The 13,834-nt window shown below is 46.4% G+C and overlaps 1 protein-coding gene across 3 annotated transcripts in view; it reads left to right on the top strand.

Annotated features, from left to right (window-relative positions):
• Nucleotides 1-277: 277 nt before the first annotated feature.
• The window catches only part of SAMD13 (sterile alpha motif domain containing 13), a 549,350-nt gene continuing 535,793 nt past the window's right edge, over nucleotides 278-13,834 (top strand). For 2 of the 3 annotated variants that reach the window (XM_069641605.1, XM_069641603.1), the window contains exon 1: nucleotides 278-340. Coding sequence is in view for 1 of the 3 variants with exons in the window: in XM_069641604.1 (XP_069497705.1) it covers nucleotides 331-340 (10 nt within the window). In the remaining 2 variants the exon portion in view is untranslated. The remainder of the gene's footprint in view (nucleotides 341-13,834) is intronic. The other variant, XM_069641604.1, reaches the window with a different exon arrangement.

Here is a 13,834-nt window from a genome sequence, read left to right as displayed (position 1 = left end):
TAACTCGTATTCAAACTGTGGATTAACTTCACCTCTGTTCTGCTTTAAAATGTTTTAAGGCAGTATTTTGTAATTTATATTACTCCAAATACTGATGTTGAACAGTCATAGAGATATGCAAAAGGTCTTCAATTATGAACGGAAAAAAAACAACGTGCTAACTATGTTTCGTGAACAGTATTACCAAATAAGGGTCAACGCATTGCAAAGTAAACTACAACTCCCAGCGTGCCAGCTGCTCGACTTCCTCGTTGATTGGCTACTTGTCTGATTATATTTGGAACTCTGCATGTGGGGTGGAAAGGAAGCCTTTCGCTGCGAATCTTGGCGATGAAAAAAGGTAAGAGTATTGAATTTCAAAAAGGAAAAATGGGCTGGGATTGGAAATAATATTAGTTGCCTGTGTAGACTAGGGCATTTGCAGCTCCAGTTCTTCTTGTTTTAATGGTGTTATATTTGCACACACACAATTATCCGAATAAAGGGCTGGCATAATACTGCTGCAAACAGGATCATGCCTTTAATGTAGTGCCTTCCCGCAGCTATTTTTGCAGAGAGAGACGTGTATCGTGAAATAACGCAGATCTGACCGAATGCACGGTGTATGCCTGTTCCTGACAGAAACCCTAAGCACCAAAAGATCAGTCTGAAATCTAACGTGCGAAGCTTCACCTTTGTTTGTGAAGTTCCTCGGCTACTGTATGCGAGGCGTTTAATATGAGCTCCAGCGTGTAGTTGCTAACGACTTGCCCTCGAAACCAGGGCACTGCTGCCTGCCTGCGGAAGACTTCAGCAGCTTTGTTTATTATGCACGGCTATCTTTTACAAGCGTTGAATTGCTTATATGGCAGGAACCCTCCCCCTTTTTATGGCCGAGCAAAATAAATTGAAGCCTTCACCTAGGGATGACAGGGAGCTCCCGTGGAATGTGGAGCAGCGTCTGATGCTGGCGGGGTCGCCGTGAACTGTCGCCAGCAATATATCAAGCAAAACGAATAACGACTGCAGCTCTAGTCGTTTCACTTTTGTTTTCCCATTTCTCCCTTTTTGCTCTTCGCCTTCAAACCCAAATCTTTTAACGAATGCAAATCAAAAATACAACCAATTTAAAGCTGGATAATCCAATGCAATAACCTGATTTCGCGTGTGCCCTCTTTTTACGTTTGGAAGAAAACTCTATCGTCTTTCTTTTAAGCACTTTGGGTGTGTATTTTTAAAAGACAATCTGAAACATGAAGGCACTCCTTACAGTTGTGTGTGTTTGCCTTGCGTTGCCTTTTCAGTTATGATGCATCACTTCACTGCTTATAAACGGTGTTCTCTTAAAATATGATCACATGGTCAGTGGCCCCTGGGTTCTAGGATTTAATAAAACCCTTTTTCAATTTGTCTTAAAAAAAACCGGCAGGTGCTTCATTTGATTCTCTGGGCCCTGACCCAAAATCTTCTCCCATATAATTTGTGTAAACGGCCTGCTGCTGAGAATTGTGGGATGTGTGAGGCTGTTTTTTCTCTAGCACATGAACTTTACTCCAGGCACCTTAGCTGTGTGGAGACACTTATTTATTTCAGTTTGGCATGACTTTGCTTGTCAGATAGCTAAGTACAGTGGAACTCTACAAACAATGGGATCAGTATAACAGGTTCCTTTCTCTAACATGGAACCACCCATGTAGTTTAATCTAGGCAGGCTCACTGCAGTTGAAGCTGTGGCATGCGAAGCAATGTCAAGATTACTTACCAGGAACCCTCATTGCCTCCACGTCCTTCCTCCTCGTCTATCTTTCTTGATTTGAGGAGAAAGAGGCCGAGCCAATTCGGTAGGAAAAATATACTTTCTTGGCTTCTTGAATAGCAGCTTTCTATTGGATTCAAGATGTTTTAGAGCTCTACATATCACCTGAGATGGATTTGTTCTCCATTTGCGTTCAGTACTCCAGAGCGAGTTCCTAACAAGTGGCGGAGACAGCTTTTGGTGTGTGGGTTTGAGGGGGGGGGGGGGGCGGGATTACAGGAGGTCAGCGGGAGACTGGGGAGCGCACTGGGCACCAGTGAGAGCTAATGGGGGCGGCTGCCCTCTCTGCCCCCCTGACTCCACCACTGTACCCACCTTCCTCTACTTTTGCAGACACTTCTGTTCCAACTGCCTGTCCATCTGGGTCTCTTTTCCTTTTAGTTGCTCCATATACCTGCCCAATGCATCCTTATAGCTTCCCTGAAAGCATGATTGCTTTCCCTATTGCATTCTTCTAAATCTATGTGCACGCTTGCAGCTTTTTTACCACATGCAAAACAGCTACTCTCCCGTAACATCCACTCCCTGCCATTACCCAGAGTGCCTCACTATGGGACCCCCCCTCCTGAATCTACCTTCTCTTTATTGCATGCACTACCTCCCCAACCACAACCCTCAATACCACTCTTTCATGCTCAGAGATGGCGCATTGGCTACCTCAACTGGGTCTTTTTCTATACCTCCTCTACACAAGGTCAGGTGCCGTAAGACCACTACAGTGGTGGTGGGCGCAGTATAAATAATGAATAACATAAAAAATGCCTATGGCTTCATGGAAGGTATGCCCATCCCCCCTCCCGAACCACTTCTAGTTGAAGCACCAAACTCTTGCTCAAATTGACCCCATCTATAGAAAACCTGAACTATGGGCGGCCATGCAGAATGGCTCGTGGGCTGAGGTTGCATTGCAGAAGGACAAAGGACTTCAGACTGCAATGCAGACTGCCACAGTTACTAGGGTGCAGTGAAAAATGACACACGAACTGTATGTTGTATTACAGACTGGCTTCAGACTGCAATGCAGAATGACACGTGGACTGAGGATGGTATGCAGTGATAAAATAAAATGTCGCCTGTACAAAACATCGCTGCAAAAATGCTGTGGTTTGACTCGGTAAAGGTGTACCCCATTATACCGATGGCAGGCGCAGTTGATTTCCTGTCCCGACATCTGCTGGAATCTAGGTCTCAGGTAGAGGAAGACGTGGAACGGGCAGTTGAAGAGTTCCTACACACACACTCTCAGAGGCAGCCACCCCCATATCCATGTCACTCGAAGATATTCAAGAGGCGTCAGCCAATGACAAATGTTTATGACTGCTGAAATCTGCTGGGATCAGCGGCGGATGGAACCATGTCCTCGACAAGCTAAATAGGTGCACTCAAGAAGCAAAAAGAGTTCTGGAGCAGATATGGCGTGTGTGGTCTCAACTAACATTCCTTGATAGCAGACTAGTCCTGAGAGGATCTATAATGGTCATCCCATCCAGCCTGATACAACCTGCGCAAGAGCTGGCTCACAGAGGACATCAAGCAGTGGTGAAAACCAAGGCTCGACTCAAAACGAAGCTCTGTTTTCCAAGCCTAGAAGAGAAGAGAAGGTGGAAGAGTTTGTATGTAACTGTGTATGGTGTCAGGCATCCTTGCCCCACCAGAGAGAGCCATGCATAGAATCCGTGGACCAATGTAATGTCTCCTAGGTCACAGTGCACAAAGACTTTGGATCTACCTGCCGGGAAACCCATTTCCTGGTACTAGTGGACCAGTGGTCGAGATACCTGGAGGTGGAGTTTGTGGATTCCACATCGCTGGTAGATGTAGTACCTGTTCTTGAGAAGGTGTTTGCCACTCATGGACTCCCTGAGGAAGTGTGCACATTTAATGGTCTGCCGTTTTCAGAGTGGAGGGTTTTCGGCAATACCTTCATGAATTAGGGATCCACCACAGGAAGATAACGCTAGTTTGGCACTGTTACGCTCACCTGGTATCCACGGGGGCGCCACACGATACTGGATGGAGGGCTAAGCGCTATCCCGGACCCCTCTCTACTTGGTTATGTGCCAGACGGGTAGCGCCTATAACAGGAGAATGGAGAGTTAAGATACTAGTTCTGTGATGGGTGGACTCCCACCTCCCTCTGGTCCAAATCCCCTCCATTGGGGTTATTGCTCACCTTAGGTTTTTGTGCGTTGAACTCTCCGTCCTGTGTCTCTGTGCAGGGGCGCGTGGTTGGTGCCAGCGTTCCGTGAACCTGTAGTAACAGCAAAGCAACATCACCTGAGAAAGAGAAAGAGAGAAAGGGGAAACGAAAAGAGAAATAAAATACATTTTAAAAAAGGGGGAAGCGGGAAGAACACATCAAACATACAAATCGTCAAAACTGCCCCAAATATCATCATATCTACTCAGTAGTTATTTGATACGTAAAGACTATCTATTAGAGAGAAACGTCAAACTATGCACCCTATCATCTACAGAAGGACGACACATCATTCTACCACAACCTCAGAATGTGCTTTTTAGTTAACAAGAGAGTCCTATACACCCAAAAGAACATACTAGCAGGCAAAATAATAACGGGAGGGAACAGACCCAGAAGACAGAGCACCGGTGTATGGGGAGGGAGAGACCCAACACCATGTCCATGCACGGAAGGATTTCATCCCAGAACGGTCGAACCTTTGGGCATTGGCAAAACATGTGTAAGGATGTACCCACAGCCTCCCTGCAGTTCCAACAAGTGTTGACTTGTGCTAGTTTGCATGACCACATTCTTCATGGGGACCAATATATGTAATGGGGGTGTCCGGTCAAAGGTTCGACACCAAAAGGATTGAATGCAATAGGGTCGAGGCAATAGGACCGAAAACCAAAGGGTCGATTTTATTATTATTTTTTTTTATTTTATTTTTTTAAATATAGTTTTTTGGGGGGTTTTACACCAAAAACAGGGTTATGGGGAGGGGGGGACTTCCCAAAAGAAAATTCGACCCTTTGGTTTTCGGTCCTTTTGATTTGACCCTTTGGTCATTCGATCCTTTTCATTCGAACCTTTGCTTTGACCTATAACCTGTAATGGGTAATCCTTTGTTGTGTATAACAGCAATCTAAATCAACCTTATACCTAGCTGGATCTGCACATACCCGATTCCATTCCATATCAGACATATTAGAGCCAAGCTCTGAGTCCAAATTATTCCTACCATTTTGTGAGGCTACGCTGGATCCAGAGGGGGCAAGAAGCTTGTAAACCAATAAGGCAGAGAGTGTCATACTTCCAGACAATTGCAAAATCGTGGGTAACCCATGCAAGCTAGCATTAGGGAGAGAGAAAAACACATCAGAGACATCCCTTAGCCCCTGATAACGACCTAAAGTGAAATAACTCAAAGCTAAGCATATTCTGACCATCATGATCTTGTGAAAGCTTCCAAATTCCTGCTCTTGGCCACATGACCCAGGAAAGGGTGCAATTATTAGCTTTTGTTTGATTTCAAATGTTGCTGTTCCAAGGGGGTTTAAAAGTTGACATGAATTCTGCAATTCTCCTCTTAACAGTAAAACAAGTTTTTAAATCATCTCCCCAGCGAAATTGCTGGGCCAATCGTTCAAAATTGAAAAACATTTTCCAAGCGCTCTCCATCTTTATAGGGTTCTAATACCCCATGGGAAAGAATGGGTCTTTGTTGGGCGCCGGATCTCTGCTTGAATTCGATGGGCTGTTAACTGGGTTCTAGGGAAGCTAATGTGTTGCTTAGGAAAGGGTTGATTAAATAGTCCTCAACTATAGTATGGGGTACTGTAGACTCAACGCCAGAGAAGTAAATTTATCTTTTGAAGGTACAAAGATGAGTTTTTTCGACGGAATCTTCTGCCTCTGAAAGACTCCCCTTCCTGTCAGGGTCCTGGGGGTTCTCGACTCCTTCCTGGCCCACCTGTTCAGGCAAAAACTCTGGTTTCAGAAGTTCTTCAAGGTTTTCCTTTTCTATAGGGATTTGAAGAGGTTGTTTGAGACTTGGTTTAACCCCCAAAGACCTTACCGGTGGGAGGTCTCCACAGGTTTTAATAGAAAGATTTATTTTCCTGTTGGGTTTTATGGCGTAATCTGATAACCTCAAAGCATTGGAGAGAGGGTGCCATTGAAAGAGTAGCTGCTGGCACCCAATGGGGAGATGACATTTGTTGACTAGTATTTGTTTGATGTTGAGAATTGTTTATGTCTGCGGTCACTTCATTTATAAACCCTCTCCCTGCAGTTGATTATCAGGATCATATGAGGTACCACTTGGGAAAATTAATCTATAGGATTCTGATGGGTTCCCCAGTTTGTATCAGCTGAATCAGTGTTCCACTACTGAAACCATATGTGAGGAACCAGGAATGAGACGCGGTCACAGAAGACTTGTGTTTGTGGAAACGTAACATTTATTGAAATAATAATGGGGTATGGGAAAGGTCTAACTATCCCTAATCTAGGAGAGTATGAGGCGTTACACCTCCCTGCGGCGGAATTCCTAGAGACCAGAAATAACTCATTCTGTGGGGTTACTCCTTTCAAAACCAATAAATCTGCAACAGTAAATGGAATACCAGTTAAAAGTTTTAATTGATTCTGGTAGTAGACAAATAGCAATGAGAGCTGACTTGATCACAACTGAGATGCTAGGAAAAGGGAATCTCATGAGTATCACAAGTGGTCATGGCGATGAGGAAGTGTGCCATTGAACTCCAGTAACTATCCGGGTTCAGGTCAAAACAACGCAAATAGGTTCTGATGTTGTGCCAGGTCAGCAAGAGGAAACTATAATTGGTACCGATTTCCCAAAGTTTGAAACTCTCTTGAAAACTGTTAACCCTTCCCTTTCCCACTCCCCTTGTGATTCTTGGGAAGAAGAGGGGTGTGTACCTGAAAATCCTGTTTGGAAGCGGGAAAATAAAACTGAGGAAGAAATACCCTTCTCGGAGGGAACATCAAGCCAAAGCAAAGGAAAGAACCCTTGAGCAGGAAGCCAGAGTGTTAGGGGAAGAGTATGTGATGAATGAATCCGATTATTGTCATCACTCCTTTCTCAGAGGTGGCCTCTCATGTGACCAGAGGACGGCTGTCGGTAACTTATCCTGACCCTGGGGGTGGCTATTTGAGGGAGGTTCACATGGGGGGAGGTAATCCTCAGGGGGGAGTGAGGTATTATCGGATGAGACATGGGGCCTCATTACGAGGTGGGCGGAATGGGTTTAACGGTGCCGGTAATGTTGCCGGTAAACCCATTCCGCCCTATTACGAGGTTCCCTTGCGGGACCCGCTCAGAACGTCTGGTCAGGCCAGACGTCCTTTCCGGGTCCCGCAAGTGGACCAGGGAGCTAATAACGGGCCCGTTATTAGCTCCCTCCCCATTCTCATTGAGCCCTATGGGGGCCATATGGGGGCTCAAATGGGAATGGGGATGGGTTTTTTGAATGAGGAATTACAGGGTCCTCCAAGGTAGGACTGACCCGGTAAATCCTCATTCAAGGAACCCGGACCTGAGTTTGGAGGCAGCCATGGCGCTAATAGCACCATGGCTACCTCCAAACTCGTAATGAGGCCCATGGTATCCTTCTTTCCCTTTTAGGGATCTCCCCGCCAGTCCACATGCTTTGATGGCATATTGTAAACCCCCTCAGCAACCCACAAAGCATCTTGACCATATTCTTCAATATTCTGAAACTAACCTACTGACAAACAATGAAACGAGGAAGAGGACAAGTAGAATGAAGATTGCTCAACTGAAGCAAAACAAGCAATCTAGTAGTTGGAGAAATCCGATTGGCTCTGAACATCTCCATTTCTCACTGCGGGAGTTCAAAGATGGAACAGCTGAGCAACACAGCGAGATAGATCCAACCTGCTAGCTTACGCCAGGTAAACCAAAATGTCAAGAGGACAGACGATCACAGAGGCATGAGAGGATCATGGAGGAAAAGGAGGAAGCAGGCGAAGCTGAAGAGCAGAGCGGAGAGCAGGCAAAGCAGCATCTGTGTTGGCGGCGGACTCCCACAGGCACCGACGACAAACGCGAAGCAGAGAGAAAGCTGTGTCCGGCAAGAGAAGCCGGGGCGACACGCCAAATGCCAGCCGCAGCAGAGCTGAGCCATCTGAACTGAAGAGAGAGAGAGCAGACGTGAAGTAGGACCCGAACAGGGCTTGTAGATGCTACGGAAGCTGTTCAAACACTGGTGAACCCATAGTAAAAGGCAAAGACACTGGGTGGAAATGGGAGAAGGCACTTTTAAGTACAAGAGGGAGGCGAATCCCTACAGCTTGCTATGTGGCTAATCTTCATTACGGAAGAAGGAAAATACAAGTACACCAAGTGGAAAGGGGGATTTGGGAAAGGTAAATGTAACCCTTGGTCCCAAACCTGTTGACTGTTGTGTTGAACGTCCTGGCAGGAGAGTACAGCAGGCAAACAGCGTGTCTGGGACTCGCACCCATAAAGTTGAAAGTGAAGGCTCTGGCAGGAGGAAACACCAAGCGAACACTGAGCCTGGGACTCGTACCCATAAAGTTGAAAGTGAAAGTCAGGGCAGGAGAGTATACCAGTAAGCTAGAGAATTGAAGCAAAACAGAAAGGAAGAGCAATACCCCTTCTTGAAAAGAACTGTTCAGACCTGGCAGGGGAGTATACCATATGTTGTGTGAGTCTGGAACCCGCACCCAAGTTGTGTAATTCTAAAGAGGTAATCCAGAAGAAGATTCGTACTTTAGGATTTTCAACTGTATTGCATGAGGAGAAACCTGGGTAAGGGAGCTATTTCCCCGGCAGAGTGAATTACAACACCAAGAGAGGTGAGTTATCCTCTTGGGCTGCAGGAACTTGGTTAATCTTTTTTGAACTTTTCTAGTTTGGTGAAAAGAATCCTGGGGAAGGGAACCATCCCCAGGAACTGTGAACACTATCCATTTGAGATTTATGTTGAATTTTCATATTTTGTTGAACTTGAACATTTGTGCACTCTTTGAAGCCAAAGACATGATTACCCTTAGCACCATATAGTTATTTTTAGTGCGAGAGGGTGAGGATAGGATTTCAGGCACAGGACACTTTTGCTTTGGACATCCTGACAAGGGAAGACCCTTTGTTTTTGGTTGAGATAGGGAAATACCTCCTAGATTAGGGACAGTGAGGCCTTTCCCAAACCCCATTATTATTTCAGTAGACTTCTATGTCAGAGTCTCATTCGTGATCCTCACAATATCAACAGAGTTCTCCTCTCTTTCAAATGTAATTGTCACACTTTTCTCCTTGCTAAACTTCACATTTTTATTTTTATCTGATTTTATCTCAAAGAATAAAGAGGGTTTACCATTGTCCTTTGCCATTTTTTCTTTTTTTTAGCAAACTTGTTTTCAAAGGCTTGGCATATCTTTTCTGTAGCATCCCCCTTTCCTCTTCTCGTTCTGTATTTTGAACTCAAACAATTTCACCTGGTCACTATTCAGTCTAACCTGACGAATCATTCTTGGCAATGTTTCTGTGAGAATTAGAATACAGATTTCTCTGTTGGGATCTCATGTTATGACTTATGCTCTCTGTCATTTGTTTAACCTGTCACTCAAGTTTAAAAAAATGTTCTGGAAGTGTCGCTGCTCCAGGTTTTCCTTGGGGGATGCGCAGCGACCTCTGTTTGAAACCGCAGTGCTGGTGGAGGACATACTACACACCTAGTTAATTAATATGTGTTATGTTATGTGAGTCTTTCATTCGTGTTTACTGAGTGGGAGGACCCACTTGACCTGTGCCTGCACCGTGGAGTGGAGGTGTGAGCAATCTACAGCAGTCGCTGCAGCCGGGAAAGCTGAGGAGCTCAATGGAATTATCGGTTCTGAAAGCGCTGCGGCAATCGAAAGAGAAGGCAGAAACGCCAAAACCAGACCGGAGGACAGGAAAGAGCGGCGTTATTGACACTGATGCCGACGCTGATATGAGCAAATGGCATCTCAGAAGCAGTAAGAAACTCCCAGAAGAATTTCCAACACAAACCGGAAGTATGAATGCTGTACCTGACTCTGCGATCTCTGCGATCTCGGCACCACAGCCTTTCATTGCCTCAGGTCCACCGGCTCATCCTTCTTGCGACAGAGTGTGCATGGCCAATGAGGCAGCCCTGGCTTCGGTTCCCACAACAACGGACTCAGTAAGCGAGGAGCCGTTGGAGATTGGAGGTAGTTCAGCCCTCCCCCTCAGAGCGACCAGCTACCCGCAGACCGCTGAGGCGAGCGAGGTACCGGCAGGGGCTGCCGGAGGGCAGCCCCAGCAGGACTCTGTGCGGGAGCGGGAAAGCGATGAGGTGAGAGGAGAAAATCCACCGCCGCCGTCACCGACCCAGGCCCCAGGCTCAGAACTGCAAAACAACGAAGTCGAGGACGTTGTCATGATCTCTGCTTCCAAAAGGTCAGGGTTTTCCCAACTCCCTTGGAAGCAGATCCATAACCCAGGTTCCGAGTGCCAACCAGTCCCAATTGGGACCTTTTGGACCCAGTCCTGGCGCCAGTGGCACCAGGCTCATAAATATGCCCAGTCCCAGCGCTGGAAGCGCCGGGCTCATAATGCTTGGGTGGACTTACCTGCAGCAGACCATGCTGCTTACTTGCCTGCCAGTTGAGCCTCTGATCCTCTTCTGTTTGGAACTACTTTTCCTGTTGGGTGGGGCTGGAGCCACTCCCTAGATTTAGAACACTGGAACTCTTCTGGAAGGCAGGAACTCTTTTCTTACCAGGAACTCTTTTCTTACTTAGGCGTGGCTGTGGAAGGAGACACCTAAGCACTACAGGAGGCTATTTAAACCACACCCGGTGGATAAATCTTGCTTTGCGTTATTCTGCACCCTCTGCAGCAGGACGCTCATGGTGTCTTCTGCATCCAGTCCTGGGCCTAAGGAAAAAGGCTTACCATCCTGAATCCAGTCTTCAGCAACCCCTATAAAGACAAGAAAGAACAGGTTAGCATTCCGGCATCTGAAAGGCAAAGGCTTACCTACTCTTCGTGCGCTCCGGAGGTCTTCATACTGCATTCCGGCATCTGAAAGACAAAAGCTTACCAACTCTTCGCACGCTCCGGAGGCCTTCGGCGCTGCATCCGCATCTGAAAGACAAAACAAGGTGCGTTTAAAGACATTGGGGAACTTTAATACTCACGTGCCATTACTCCTTTCCACATCTAATCCAGTGGGTATTCCGGCACCCTGCAGCCGCTCCGAACTCGTACCTGCAAAATAAAAAGACAGTTAGAGCGCATCGTGAAACAGGCAACAAGCGCTTACTCACGTGCTTCCAGGCACTTCTATTCATCACACGGGCTCCATCTACAACTCACTTCAGCCCGTCATCCGCCATCGCCGGAACCCTGCAAAACAAGAGACATCATTACTAAAGACTTTAAAAAGACATTTGAATGACTCGAAACTTACCGTTCGTGCAGTAAACGACGGACAGCAGTCCTCTGAAGTCAAGAGGCCTGTGCTACCTATCCAGTGAAGAAACTGGCTACAGCACCCTGCCCCGAGGCAGATGGTGAGCTTGGCATTCACTTACCTAAGGTGAGAGCGTTAACCTTTGGGGGTCTACAGGAGAGGAGAAGAGGAAAGAGATAGGGACACCCCAATAACCCCAGTTCATTAACCCCATATTTTCTATCTGCAGACATCTTACTCTACACGTCAGGCATACAGTGCACAGAGGTCCAGCCCAAAGAGCCAACCGGGTGCTACACATCACCTTTGAAGATACGGTAGTCGCCCAGTCAAGACCGGCGCCTCTGCGAGAATCAGGTGAGCGTTACAGACGTCGAACATGCACAGAAGTTGAAAAAGGCGAGTACTACTAGATCAAACGAGGCAGCCACTCCCCCCACCTCAGAAGACCTTACTGCGGGCATAAACTTCGAAGCTGAAGCTTTAAAGCGGAGGGCACTAACAGAGCCAAACCAAAAAAGTATAACTGCCATGGACCACGCCCCACCGAGAGGGGAGAAACCCCAGGGACAGCAAAAAGATGTAAACATCCCTACTCTAAATCACGGCAACAATGATGGATACATCTTTCCAACAGTATTATCACAAGATCAAGACGTAGAGGTGCAAAGCGATCTTGAGCAGAGCAGTGCGGACGAGGATTTGGAAAAAGCTCAATCCACTATGAGAGATAAAACACTGACAATCGAGGAAAAAAAGTAAACAAATACCGAAAAATAAACTCAATAAGTCAAATACGAAAGTTAACAGAGCAAAGCACGAATCACATGATCTCAAAGTAATCATACAGAAACCATTAACAAAAAAGCCATCAAAAGTGCATAGGAAGAGGACAGCAGCGTCTACATTTTTGCCTAATCCCCAGATGTCGTGCCCACTAAAAAACTTCTTCACAAAACATCAGAAACGCAAACTGGACGCGGATATGGAATTATCCGATGAGGAAATTCTGGAGGCTACCCAAGAGCCAACGCCCGCAAACAAATCATGCAAAATGGACACACCAGTTGAGCTCTCTACTAGCTGGTCTTCAAAAGGAATAAATCTGTGTCCGGCATCACCGGCTGGAGTAGCTGGCAAAAGCCTGACAGTTACTCTAGCAAAGGCTGCTGGCGAGCACGACCAAATGCAACCGAACTCAGAGCAACCAAGTATACGAACAGAAGGTTAAGAAAATTCCCACAGTGAAGCTGATGACCACTTCAATTTGCCCGACCGGGCTAACAATCATTCAGATATACAATCAAGGTCCATTATAGCAGAGCAGGCGTTGCCAACAAGACCTTCTGAACTTGAAAGAGAGCATCTGGAGCGGAACCAACGGTATGCTTGGACAAAAGCACATCTTAACACGGGGCAAGATCCCAAACTACTAGCTAAAAGGGGCGATTCTGGGTATGGAATACGAGAGCTCATAAGAAACAAGAATCCACCACCCCTCGTGGTACCAGATGCAGACTAAGAACCCAATCACTCAGATGATATAATGACTTTCGATTCGCAGCGGACAAACAGGTGACCGGCTAACATCCACCCCTCGCCAAAGAATAGAAGACTGAGTGAAATATCTACAGTGGCCCAAAAAGACTCTCCAACCAAAAAATCAGACCTGTTAACGATCATGTCTGCCATTACCATCGAATTAGCGCTGTTTTGCAAATTACATGCATCGATTAACGACTCCTTACAAGAAAATACATCTCTAATCGCCAACATGAATACTAAACTGACGTATGTAGAGAGCTACATAACTGCAATCGAAGCAAGAAATAACAACCAACAGAAGACATGGGAAACAAAAGTGGCAGCTCTGGAAGAAACGTTAGAGTCCCTGAAATCCGCAACCAAAAGACAAATTAAGACTCTCTCAACTGAAGTCATAGTAGAAACCGAGATAGCATGGAAACAGGTAACAATGAAAAAACAACCAACTACATTGAAACTAGCAGATCCAGTGGCTGCAGTTAAAATCACAAGCACCCAGAGAAGGGACCTATCAGGGTCCAAGGCGTCAAGTGCAAAAAGTAGATCAAATGATGAAGATGCTATTGAGGACTCACAGAGGCTCCACAATGTGGTAGACCTGACCACACCGCCTAGATCTGTAGACAAATTTATGGCAACCTCTGATTTGATGAACACGACCCAACATTGGGAAACTGGAGCAGGAGGAACTGAAAGGGAGGTCCTGTCATGATCTCTGCTTCCAAAAGGTCAGGGTTTTCCCAACTCCCTTGGAAGCAGATCCATAACCCAGGTTCCGAGTGCCAACCAGTCCCAATTGGGACCTTTTGGACCCAGTCCTGGCGCCAGTGGCACCAGGCTCATAAATATGCCCAGTCCCAGCGCTGGAAGCGCCGGGCTCATAATGCTTGGGTGGACTTACCTGCAGCAGACCATGCTGCTTACTTGCCTGCCAGTTGAGCCTCTGATCCTCTTCTGTTTGGAACTACTTTTCCTGTTGGGTGGGGCAGGAGCCACTCCCTAGATTCAGAACACTGGAACTCTTCTGGAAAGCAGGAACTC

This window comes from Ambystoma mexicanum, chromosome 1q, assembly GCF_040938575.1.
Source record: "Ambystoma mexicanum isolate Mex_15411 chromosome 1q, UKY_AmexF1_1, whole genome shotgun sequence".
NCBI classification, from domain to species: Eukaryota; Metazoa; Chordata; class Amphibia; order Caudata; family Ambystomatidae; genus Ambystoma; species Ambystoma mexicanum.
The sequence above is the reverse complement of the archived record's forward strand: the minus strand, read 5'-3'. Positions and strand labels throughout refer to the sequence as shown.